This window comes from Epinephelus fuscoguttatus, linkage group LG2, assembly GCF_011397635.1.
Source record: "Epinephelus fuscoguttatus linkage group LG2, E.fuscoguttatus.final_Chr_v1".
Classification (NCBI taxonomy): Eukaryota; Metazoa; Chordata; class Actinopteri; order Perciformes; family Serranidae; genus Epinephelus; species Epinephelus fuscoguttatus.
Genome location: NC_064753.1, coordinates 19,354,977 through 19,367,657, shown reverse-complemented (window position 1 = coordinate 19,367,657; position 12,681 = coordinate 19,354,977). Strand labels below are relative to the sequence as shown.

Below are 12,681 nucleotides of genomic sequence, written 5' to 3'. Positions count from 1 at the left end.
TTTCAAACATGGTAGTGGACAATTTTAATCAACTAGAAATGAAACAATTCTGCATAGTACATTATCCACCCTGGCCTCATTCTTTGGTTTAATTGCAAGTTTTTTGGAAGTGCAGTGAACAGCAAGGGCCAGGAATTAGCCTAAGACACCAGAGCACAAAATGAATAATCAAATACAAAATGATAGGGTTGAAATATCATAATCCTCACAGTGTTTAAATTTACCATCCAGTTCTTCTCACACCTTAACTTTTCAGTGTAACATGATTAAGAATAAGAGGACGTCAAACTCTTTCTTCCCAGACTGCTGAAGGGCAGGCTTAGACTTACTCATCCCATCTTCCTCTATCCAAACTATTTATCTGCTATCTCTCTCCATCAGTCTCATTATCTGTCGGCAGAATCACACACTGATATTAATAACCCTCCACTTCCACCATGATAATTAAATGACGCCCTCCGGCTGGTTTGATGGTCGAGCTTGATGCCAGAGTTATCACCGTCACAGCTGTACATTTATCTGTGTCAATGGAGGATGAGACCTCAGCCTGCTGTTGCCTTGGTAACTGATTGATTGAGCTTGTGCAGTTTAGTTTTTGGACTGTTTACTTTACAGCTGACTGTGTTTATGCTTGTTTTTTGTACAGCCTATGTCAGGTGATGATTTGCTTCAGTGAGACGCTTATTGTACATTGTATCGCTGTAGAACAGACCTTGCTTTTTGAAGGCTAGTTCCCCATTATGAATTCCTGCATGTGATATCTCATTACTTCCTCTGGAAATCAGCACTTTTTAATAATTATGCAAATTGGTGGTTAAATTTAAATGGTGTCAGCAGTTGCCAACAGGCACATGAGAGCTGCAAACACTGATTTGAAGCCGGTCACTTGCGTCATTTTACTGTGATTAATAGAAAGAGTCAAATGTTGAAAAGATTTTAAACCTGTGAAATTACTCTAAATTAACATAATAAAACCTTTTCCTGTTTGTACACTAGTATATCGTGTTCATAGTGATATCTGTGTCTATGGTGTCTGTCAGTAGCATCTGTGCAGTTGAACATTACCTTAATGACACAGGTTTTCTGTAGCACACACACTCGCTTCTCTGTGTAGCTGCAGGTCAAGATACAGAGTTCCCGATTAATTAACCTAACGGCAGCAGGGTCAGCTTTCTCTGCAACAGCAGGAGACACAGAAGTGCCGAGTGACATTAGCCTCCACAGAACCCAGTTAACGTTCTCTGCTGGTTTCACAAACAGGAAGATAAAAAGAGCTGCTTCTTAGTATGAATAAACAGCATCTCTTGACATTTAGCCAATGTAGAAGTGGTGAAGACGAGCTGCAGCTGACTTTGAGTGCAGTCATTTGAATCTGCGTCATTTTCAAAGGTCTGACTACGCAGAGTGGATATTCCAAGATGACATGTACACGCTGATGGCAGTGGCGTGGGTGTGTCTCTGTAGGTGTGTGTGATGTGTTGAGTGCTAGCATGTCATTCAGGAATGATGATGTTTTTTCCTAAAATGAGTAGTACAACAGAAAACCATCTTTTTAAAGATTGTAGAAAGTCAGGAACAGATCATTCAGCCCTTATTGTTTATGTCGTTCCATCTTTTCACCAGCTGTTTGCCCATCCTGCTCACCTGTCATGTATTTGCTGATCTGTGTGTGTGTGCGTGCGTGTGTGTGTGTGTGTGTGTGTGTGTGTGTGTGTGTGTTCTCAGGGCGCAGCGGCATACCCAGAGAATGAGGACCAGCAGCAAAGACTGAGGGAGGCTGCAGAGGGTCTGCGTGTGGCCACCAACGCTGCTGCTCAGAATGCCATCAAGAAGAAACTCATTAACAGGCTGGAGGTCAGTGATACCAGCTTAAAATTTATCGCACTTTGCCCCAAGAGATGTGGCAACTTCAAGAGGAGGAATCTGAAAATATTTACACTAAAACATGACATGAACATGAATTCAGATCCTAAATGTCACCATCTCTATTTCCACAAATATTAAGATGACACCTCACTATCTGTTAGTACAAGTTCAGGATCAGCGAGTGTTGGATGTTGATTTCAGCAGGATGTCTTTTCACCATTAAAGGGTAACTTCATTATTTTTTAACCTGCACCCTTATTTCCCATGTTTTTGTGTCCAAGCAACTAATGGGAACTACAATTTTTGCAACTGGTCCAGTACGAGGCATAGCACTGGGAGCAGCAGCAGCAGCAGCTGGTGGGTTTAGCGACAGCATGTCAGGGCTGTTTCAGGTTAAATAAAAAACATCTTACTCTTTGACAAAAAGGTTTATCTCTGTAGGGTCCTCTCCACGATGATGTCACACACTTAACATAACAATCTGAGCTCATCTGTGTCAAAAGCAAGTACTTTTAGTGGACATAAATGGATGGACGAACATGCCAAAATGTTTCATTGCAGTCTGTTTTGTTCCTGCTGGCTGCAGCAATCTCACTCAATACTGGACCAATTTAAAAAATTGTTGTCTCCGTTATTCACTTAGACACAAAATCATGAGAAAATAGGGTATAGAGTTGAAAAATAACAAAGTTACCTTTTAAATGTCAGGGTTATTACAGGGATATAGGTTTGCTGTTACTCTTTTTAAATGGTCATCTATCATAAAAATTGATTTAAAGAGCCTAATTTGCCTCAGGGTTATTTAACTCACAGCTCAATTTCACTTCAAACTAAAATATTCAGCTCATTAATAAAGTTTATGAATTTCACAGCATTTGTTACGTGCTTTACTTTTTTAATCACTTTTTTTTTCTTGATACATACGCAGATGAACAGAGACAACTGAGAGCTGATTACACTTGACTGTGTAACCCACCCCCCAACCCTACCTCTTTCCCTTCCCCCAACTAACATTAGAGTAATACCCACACAAACAGAGCACTTTGTTTTGATTGAAGATCCTTTAAAAAAAGATATCAAATACTTCCATTTAAGTTGTGTTTGGACTTGCATCACTGACTCTTGCTGATGATAGTTACAGGTAAGAACGTCCAAAAAGCTCCGGAGCCAGTGAATACTTAAGATATCATGGGGAGGTTTCCAATGCTGGACTAAAATCTTCTTAGCTGCAGTCAGGCCTGCCAGCCAGCCTTTGCATGTTCTGTCCCTAAGGGAACGGTGGGAATTATCATTTAGAAGATGTACAGCGGATCTATTGGTAATTGAATCCCTGTTAGTTCTGCAATGGTACTTATAACCTACCCCTAAAAACCCTAAACTCCTGGACATTTCCATACAACATGTATAAAAGAACCAATGGTGCCATGCAATGAGCAATAAGGGTCAGGTACCAGTCCCATTTGATCTCTTGTTCTTGGCGTTAGATACACTCTATGACAAAATTTCAAATGTATATGCTGGTGATTTTGGTTTCTTAACGCACCAGCAACATTGTCCAAAATTGCATCCCAGTTTAAACCTTGTCCCATATCCCTATGCCACGCTTTCATTCCTGATGTAGGCATATATTTTTGTGAAATTAATTTATCATAGGTATGATACTAACCATCTTGAAACATTCTGTATCCAACTTAGAATAGGACAGTCTTTTAAATGTGACTCACAGGGAACCCCACAGGCTGACCTTATTCTTAATAGAAAAAAAGCTATTTTTGTAAGGAGAAAATCCTTTGACCTTGTTAGCATTATTAACTCTTGTTCTATATTTTCCCATGATGGAAATTTTATCCTCCTCCATTCAGAAGCTGAGACCTCTTCATACAAATGCCCAGTGATATAGTTGAAAGTTTGGACATATCCGACCCCATCTGACTTTTCGAATTGAAAGGTTGACCTCTTTATATTGGATCATTTAACATTCTAAACATAGTGCCAGAATGATACGTCCAGTTTTTGCTAATATTTTGCTAAAGGTGCTAGTGGGATCTTTGAGCTGATAAAATAAATGCGGGGCAAGATGTTAAATTTGATGATGGATAAACGTTCTGGGACTGATGCAGGCAGGTGTCTCCATCTTTTAATATGTTCTTCATTTTTTTTTCCAAATTTAAGAACAATTTGTTGTAGCCATAGACAATAGAGAAGTACTAACTTTAATGCCCAGGTAAACCTAATTTGTAACATTAATCTTGGCAGGAAGAGACAACTTATTTTGGTTTATATTAATCAGCATCGGTGCCAGTGGAGGCTCCTGCCAAATTTCTCAAGGGGGGGCAATTGTTGTGATGATGGCTGAGGTGACCCGTTCAATGGGTAAATTTGAATTAATTTGGCTCTGCAATGACTGAACAATCCACTGTGGTCATCAACAGACTAATTTTCATCAGTTTGCCCACACAAATACCTTTGAATGTAAACAGAGACCTGTTTTAACATTAATCAAATAAAATTGAGTAGGTATTCACTGAGTCATTGTCAGTCTTAATCAGAAAACATTTTATTATAGCTAAGTGGAAATTAATTTTGTGTTCTGATTAAAGAAATAAATGCAGGCATACCCTGCAACTTAATACAATGCACATCACATAGTATCACTGCTCTTTGACCTGACCTGAACATTTTTTGTTGTTGTTTTTCAGTTTCAGTTATATATTGGGGGGCATTTTGGTCATTGGGGGGGACACACGTTCAGTTCCGCTGTTTCATGTGATATGCTAACGGTCGTGGAGAAAATCCATAGAGAGGAACGAACAGGTGTGAATTTGGATGTACTATGTGTCGTTCCTTTTTAACCTATATGGTTAAAAAAAAAACCTCTTGGATCAGCTGGAAACGTTAGCCATGTTGATCTTGGATGTGACCGCTGCGCAGTGGCACTGCCTCATGTGATGTCAGAATAATCGGAAAAATGAGTTTCCGACCTTAAAGCAATATTTCAGTGGAAACGGTTGATGACGTGTTTTTTAAACATTTTGAGTGATAAAATACAACACATCTTCTTTGTAATGTCCATGATGTCTCCACATTACGACTTTAACGCTCATGAACACACAATGAAGTAAGAACGACTTCCCGACATGGGAAATAGGACCATCTGAGGAGCACATGAATGATACTTGGTGGTTTACATATGACGACAACACGTTGGGGCAAGCCCTCCCAGAACCCATAGAGATTGCATTGGAGTGCCTGCATTTTGAAAAAAAAAAAAAAAAGCATTTTACATGGAAGTCTATGAGAGTGAGTCAGGGCGATTTCCAGCCAGGCTGATATCGCCCCAAAGGGCGGGAACGTGACTTCACACTGCATCTGATTGGATATTCAAAGGCAGGACGAGCTGTTTCAAGTGAAAATTATCAGAATAATTAATATATTGTGTGTAGGCTATATATGACAATAATGATGATGATAATCATACATTTATTATCATCTTTCTTTTCTTTTGTGGCTCGAGGAGGGGCAGCGCCCTATCGCCCTCTATTGGCCAGCCGCCCCTGATCGGTGCTGATTTCGACAGATTAACCTTGTATCCTGAAAGATATCTTAAGTACTCCAGTGTTTTTAAAACATAAGGGAGAATTTGTTGGCCATCTGTCATATAAACCAATGTGTCGTCTGCATAGAGTGATATTGAATGTGATGTTGCACCTATTGCAATGGGGGAAATCTGAGGATAATTTCTAATTATTGTGCAAGCGGCTCGATAAATATATTAAAAATTAGAGGGGGCAGAGGATCCCCTTGCCGTGTGCCCCGTTCTACATCAAATAAACCTGAGAAGCCCCCACCCACACATACCTGGGCTGAAGGATTAGCATACAGTATTTGAATCATTTTGATACATTTATGGCCGAACTTAAATTCCTTTAGAACCTTCCAAAGATATTGCCATTCAAGATGGCATCCTAACATAGCGGGCTAGAGGCAGTCAGGATTTTAAGTGTTGCATTCAGAATGTGTAATAGCCTGTGATTACTATCAGTGGTGAGATGCCCTCTGATAAAACCCGTTTGATCTTAGCTAATTATATTACCAACCCCTGTTTCAAGTCTACTGGCTAAGACTTGGGAGAATATTTTGAAGTCAGCATTAATCAGTGAGATTGAATAATGATTTGCGTATTCCAAGGGTCCTTACCGGGTGTAGTTAGGGCTGCGTGTAGATATCTGTTAAAAGTGCCTTTTTCAATAGCGTAGTTTAGTATTTCTAACCATACTGATCCAAACATATCCCAAAATGCAGGTAAAGCTCCACAGGTATGCTATCGATACCTGGTGTACGGCCCTTGTTTGTAGCTTTGACTGCTTAGAGTGGCTCCTCCACTGTAATAGGAGAGTCCAGAGTTTTGGTTTCCTCTATCAACGGTACATGCTTTACAAGATGGGTAGTCCCTTGTACTTTCAAAATTTGTTAAGATGTGCAGACGTTTGCGTATTCTACTTCATGATTATTAGTTGTGGTAATGTTAGGATTTTAGGAACACAAGGTATTAAGACCTTAAACTCAACTTGAAAATTTAAGAACCAGACTTTAATTTTGCTGTATTTACACTCAAATGCACAACAGTATGCTATTATTGATTAACTTATTCATGGAGCCTACATTGACAGAGATGCTGTTTGCTTATCAAGAAATTTTGGAAATATAAGGAAACACAAAGCCGTGTAGAACCATTATTTTCAGTGTCCTATACCACAAACTCGAGAGGAGAATCTGTGAATATCCAAACTGAAAAGCACAAATGTGACCTCATAGGTCTTTGCTTTTAATGGACACTTGAGGACAGACTGATACAAAGACATACAGTGAGCTGCTGTTTGACCATATTTTACATGTGTTTTTATGGATTTTTATTTTCCTCAGAACGCTGCCAAGCAAGCTGCTGCTGCAGCCACACAGACCATCGCTGCTGCTCAAAATGCTGCCGCCTCCAACAAGAACACTGCTGCTCACCAGCAGCTGGTGCAGAGCTGTAAGGTGAGGATCACTGCTGACAGTAGGGTGCCATTTTGTTTTCGGTTTATTCCATTATCCTCCTTTTAATTAAGATTATAAAAGGTCTACTTCACAGTTTTTATATCCTTATCGAGCACTCTTTAACAGCTGTGTAACATCTTCGCATTGTGTGCATATAAATTGCTTAATTGATTTATAGAATAGTACAACAGAGATATTTTATACTGAGGCTTTTGGTTCAACTGTAAAGTCTTTCTTTTGACTGTATGTAAGCCTGTGTATATGCATGTGCATGTGTATCTGTGATGTGTGTGTACAGGCAGTGGCAGACCACATCCCACAACTCGTCCAGGGGGTGCGTGGCAGTCAGGCCAAACCAGAGGACCTCAGTGCACAACTAGCGCTCATTATTGCCAGCCAGAACTTCTTACAGGTGTAGTACACACACACACACACACACACACACACACACCCTTACCATTTCTCACCTTTGCTGGAGGGGAGATTCATAAAACTTTATGTCCACTTACTCAGACTCAAACTTCAGTCCTACATTGGGAATCAGGCTGAACAAAGTATAAATAGTTTTCTGCCATGTGGGGATCCATTGAAAATAGGCCTGTAACCTCTTTTTGGTGTAAGCAGGCAGTTAAAGAAGCCGTGGTGTGTTGGGATTATGTGTTTAATGCCTCAGTTGCACTTTCAGAGCTGATGGAGGAGCGTGGGCTCTCACAAATACCAACTCATAATTCAACCTTTGTTCCTTGTTACTGTCCAGAGCAGTATTTAGTTTTCTAAGCAGTTCCTTGATGCTCTAAAGGAAAATATAATTTTTATTGAACATTTTTTAAAGGTCAAAAGTATATATTTTTTTCCCTTTTCTTTTCCACACTGCAGCCTGGTAGTAAGATGGTGACCTCGGCCAAGTCATCCGTTCCCACGGTGACGGATCAGGCTGCAGCCATGCAACTGGGTCAGTGTGCCAAGAACCTGGCCACCTGCCTGGCTGAGCTGAGGACTTCTGCACAGAAGGTAGAGCACAGACACACAGAGGCACTCACATATGTGGCAGTGCATGCAGGAAGTCACTGCATTTTACATGCAAATACATGCAAAAACAAATCCAATTCAGACTTATATAATTGAGAAGGACCTGCTCTTTGTTTGAAGTATGTTTTGTGTATAGCTGTTGTTTGAGTTTTTAACGACCCAAAAGTGACGACTAAATTTTTTTAAAGGTCAGTACTTACAATGTAGTAATAACCCTTGTAACTATGTGAATGGTGAGTAACAACAGATGTCCTTTATTTTCTAGGCTCATGAAGCCTGCGGCCCCATGGAGATCGACTCTGCACTCACAGCCATCCAGACCCTGAGAAGTGAGCTGCAAGATGCCATGCTGGCTGCTGTTAATGCCCAGCTGAAACCACTGCCTGGGGAATCAGTAAGAAGTGTTGTTTGCTTCAACACTGAAATAGCACATACTGACTACTTGCAACTCATCGCCTTAAGAACGGTCTTAAGGGTTTGCAGCCTAATATTTTTTACTTTCATATATAAAACTGCTATTTTTTTCTGCTTTAGCTGGAGAAGTGTGCTCAGGATCTGGGCAGCACCTCTAAGTCAGTGGGGTCCTCCATGGCTCAGCTGCTCACCTGTGCCGCACAAGGAAATGAGCACTACACAGGTTAGTACTGCCGACATACTGACTTCTTTAAAACCTCTGAGAAGGATCAAAAGTAATGTAATTGCCTCTATCCCCTCTGTCCACCCGCTTTTCAGTTTTCAAATAAACATATCTCCTGAGTCTTTAGTCATAATTTTTTAACTTTTGCTGTCAACAAACATAGTCCCAACAGCCACAATGAGCACTGACATATTTTAATAGATGATCCTTAATCTTTTACTTTGATGGGCAACTGCCTCAAACACTTTTCCTACTCTAAGTTATCAGCATCTCTTGCTTTGCAGAGCACAAATCTTCTCTCTTTTTTTACATGACTTTGAAATATTTGAACTACCTGAGATGTGATTGAATAATCTAGTTATCCAATATACAGTGTCAAAAATTTGATAATATTTTGCCTTGATCTCACATAGTGCTCTAAATAGGCTGCTATGTATGATGCAGTTGGGTAAAACGTTAGCTATTTCTGTTCCCTTCAGTTGTAAAAATGTTTTCGAAAGACTTTTCATTACCTTTATAGTGTCATTGGTTGAAATACAGCACATTCATTTGCTTAAAGTAACCACTAAATCTGTATATTAATTACTCATCCCGTGCTGCGTTGAATTCAGGAAGACAACTTTGTTTTTCTCTTATGCACTCACGGTTAAAGAATCTAAAAGTTGATAGAGCTCATGATGAATTGAAGTAGACTGTGTTTAACAACAGCAAAACTATATCAAAACATCTGTTAAAAAACTCATACAACTCATGCAGTGTAATCCAAGTCTCATTTATCCAGTGGTATGCTCACTACTTCCCAAACACATGTATTTTCACTAGAACAGTAATATTTAAAACACTTCCATAAAACCAGTCTCAGGTACTGAGGGACGAGTCGCGTTCCTGGGCAGGTGGCTTCATTTGAATTCTGCTTAACCCTGTGGGCCCGAACGACGCATAGTGCGTCCAATTTCACACCTTTTCTTCTCTATGGTTTTTGTGAAACAGCGGAACTGTAGCTTTCCGACAAGACCAAGCACTTGTTGGTAGTCCAATGTTTTCACAGTGAAAAAAATGATAAAGTTACACTAAAATATGTATAACTAAGCTTTGATACAGCTTTGCACAAACATTACTCTTGGATGGATTACTCGCGAATGCAGGCTCGCACAGAAATGTCACGCATATCACATGAAAGCACAGGACCAGAGCTTTCCAGTGATACCACACACATCATTGTGCTGTCATCCCATCATGCTATAAATCCAGATCAATTGTCTACAAAATAAAAACCTGACGAATTTCTTTATAATCCATTACATACTTCATATAGTGAGGAATATCGTCTATCGACATTTGTAGTCCGGCATTCAAGATGCAAATATCTCCATATTGTCCAGTTGACACTTCATCAAACTTTGTATGACAAGACGAGCGCACTTCACCTTTGCGCACCCAGACAGCTGTGGCCTAATTATGCATGCTGACAGGGCCGTAGTCACCATATACATTGAGGGGGACACGTGCCCCCCCCCCCCCCCCCCCCTTACTGCAAACGAAGTGGCAAATATTATCTTGGAGGACATCATTGCACTTGGTTGACTATTTTTCTATGATCTTAGATGTAAATATTGCATGTTTCTTTCAGATAAAACACATTTTGACGTGAATGAGTCAATGGAATTTCTTGGAATATTGAAAAAATACTGGCAATCATGTCCGCCTGGCACAAACCACATGTTTTGGACAGCTGTGAAGTGACAGAATGTCCCACCATCATGGTTCTTATATTGCCAGATTCCAGAGTGTCTCCCCTCTTCCTATATGGCAGAATATGTCAACTTCGAACTTGCTATGGTGAGATACATGTAAAAATGTAAGAATTTAGTCAAATGGATTGTTTTTTTCATTGATATAAAAATTAATATAAAATACAGGCACATAGAAGGACATGTAATGATGGCAAATCTGGATAGCCCAGATTGTCCTGAAAAAAACAAGATATAGCATGTGTATGTAGCCTTTATAATGACTGTGATATGAGCTTAAAAGGCAGTAAAAATACCCCAAAAAAGGCCTAGGGCCCATAAGGTTAAATGTATGAGCACAGGTGCGCTACTCGTTTGCTGAAATGTTTTAAATAGTAAGGTTTTAGTGAAAATACATGTGTTGGGAAGTACTGAGCATATGGCTGGATAATAAACTTGGATTATACTGCAAAAGTCCTGTCAGAGTTTGTAAATGGATGTTTTGATATACATTGATGTTGTTAAATGTGGATACCTTTAACTGCAATTTATCACCTTTTGTATTCTTCATTCATTGTGGAGGCTGTGAGAAAAAAGTTTTCTTACCAATTCAAGGTAGCTCGTGCTGAGTAAATGATATACAAATGGTCATTTTGTTGGTGATGTCTTCCTTTAATGTCGTCCATAGAACCTGAGAAGAAATGCACCCATTAGCTGGAACCTGGTTTCCTTTCCTTAAGTAATCTTGTTAACTGCTACATATAAAATGGCTTCATTTCATTTGTTCTATCCCATTTAACTGATGTGTTGTAAATGAGATGTCAAATTCCTCACCAGACATTTGTTGTTGGTTTCTGCCTGTGAGGCAAACACCTTCTTGGACTGATTTACATTTTCTCTGTGTCTCTTGTTGCAACACATTTGCCAGAACAGAGGAAATACTTATTCTGTATATATGTAAATATGTCAGTCTTTAGGATTTTAATATTAGCACGATAGTGACATTATCTTTTCATAAGATTTCATAGATGTATAAATGATCTTAGATGTCCCTGCAATATTTTCCATTCACATGTGTACTCTCTGTTACCTCTGATCCTGTGTGTAGGAATAGCAGCCAGGGAGACAGCTCAGGCCCTGAAAACACTGGCCCAGGCAGCTCGTGGAGTTGCTGCCTCCACCACAGACCCCAAGGCTGCTGCTGCCATGCTGGACTCAGCTCGGGATGTTATGGAGGGCTCGGCGCTTCTCATTCATGAGGCCAAGCAGGCACTGATTTCCCCCGGAGATGCTGAGAGTCAGCAGAGGCTTGCACAGGTGAGATGGTTCTGGATTGCTCGGGAGTTTGGAGTCTAGTCTGTATGGTTGTGCTTTTTAACACTATGAGTGACGCTTAATGCTGCAGGCTGGAAGGTGCAGTCCAGCCTTCATCTGTCTGACAGACTACAGCACTGTAGTGTCAAAACAAAAACACTGATTCAACCATCATTCTTCAGTTTCTTTTATCTCATCTTCTCCACCCTTAAAATATTTAAGTTAAGAAAATAATTCAGAGGTATTTTTCTCCCATATAGTTTTATAAATGTTACATTATTATAGTTACATCCTTGATTCATTACACATCTAATACATTATTTTAACTTGGTGCTCTTGGAGAAGTCCAATTTTGGACTTAAACAGGAAGTTGTATGAAGCTTAACATTTCATAGAGTTTGCTGAATTGTCTGCAAATTACATGGACGTAATATAACTTTTAAAGGTGGCTAAACACAATCTGTTTATTTGTTTAAAAGTAAACGTGCAAGATTGTGAATTTAAAAGGAAAGTCAGCTCTTTTACCCAACAGTGCTTCTTTCTTTGCTCGGTTTATTTTGCTAAATATTTTCTTGTGGAGAAAAATCTGAGCCAGATGAGTGTCTACATCTGCTTAGGAATACATGAAAGTGAACACCTGTCAAATACAGCAAGGGACTGCTGTAATAAATCTGGTGGCACATTTATAGACCAAGTGGCTTCATTATTTATGTCTTGTCCTCTTCGTATTTTCTCCACAAGATGAGATTTTTCCAAACAGCAAAGAGAAGAACACAAATAAGGCTGTTTTTTATCTTGGACAACAAAATTTAAATGTTTTCTCATTTGAAATTGCAGTGGGATATAAGAATGTTGCTTATTGGCCCTTCTTTGCCTTACTAAGGTCCCTGGCCTTTGAGATGTGACACGCACATACACACATATATTGTTTGATATTCATAGAAGAAAGAAGAAAAAAATGCAAAATGGTGATATGAGCTATTTTGCAAGACTGCCTTGCATCCGTTTTTTTGTTCTGCATGTTCGCCATGTGTAACCCAGTCTACTGCGAACCTGCTGTGTGTTCCA

General features: G+C 39.6%; 1 protein-coding gene across 2 annotated transcripts in view; it reads left to right on the top strand.

The window, feature by feature from the left end:
* The window catches only part of tln2a (talin 2a), a 122,427-nt gene that overhangs the window by 83,079 nt on the left and 26,667 nt on the right, over window positions 1–12,681 (top strand). For both annotated transcript variants that reach the window (XM_049601562.1, XM_049601552.1), the window contains 7 exons: window positions 1,726–1,854; window positions 6,790–6,903; window positions 7,202–7,315; window positions 7,780–7,914; window positions 8,198–8,326; window positions 8,467–8,569; window positions 11,408–11,616. In XM_049601562.1, coding sequence (XP_049457519.1) covers window positions 1,726–1,854; window positions 6,790–6,903; window positions 7,202–7,315; window positions 7,780–7,914; window positions 8,198–8,326; window positions 8,467–8,569; window positions 11,408–11,616 — 933 coding nt within the window. The remainder of the gene's footprint in view (window positions 1–1,725; window positions 1,855–6,789; window positions 6,904–7,201; window positions 7,316–7,779; window positions 7,915–8,197; window positions 8,327–8,466; window positions 8,570–11,407; window positions 11,617–12,681) is intronic.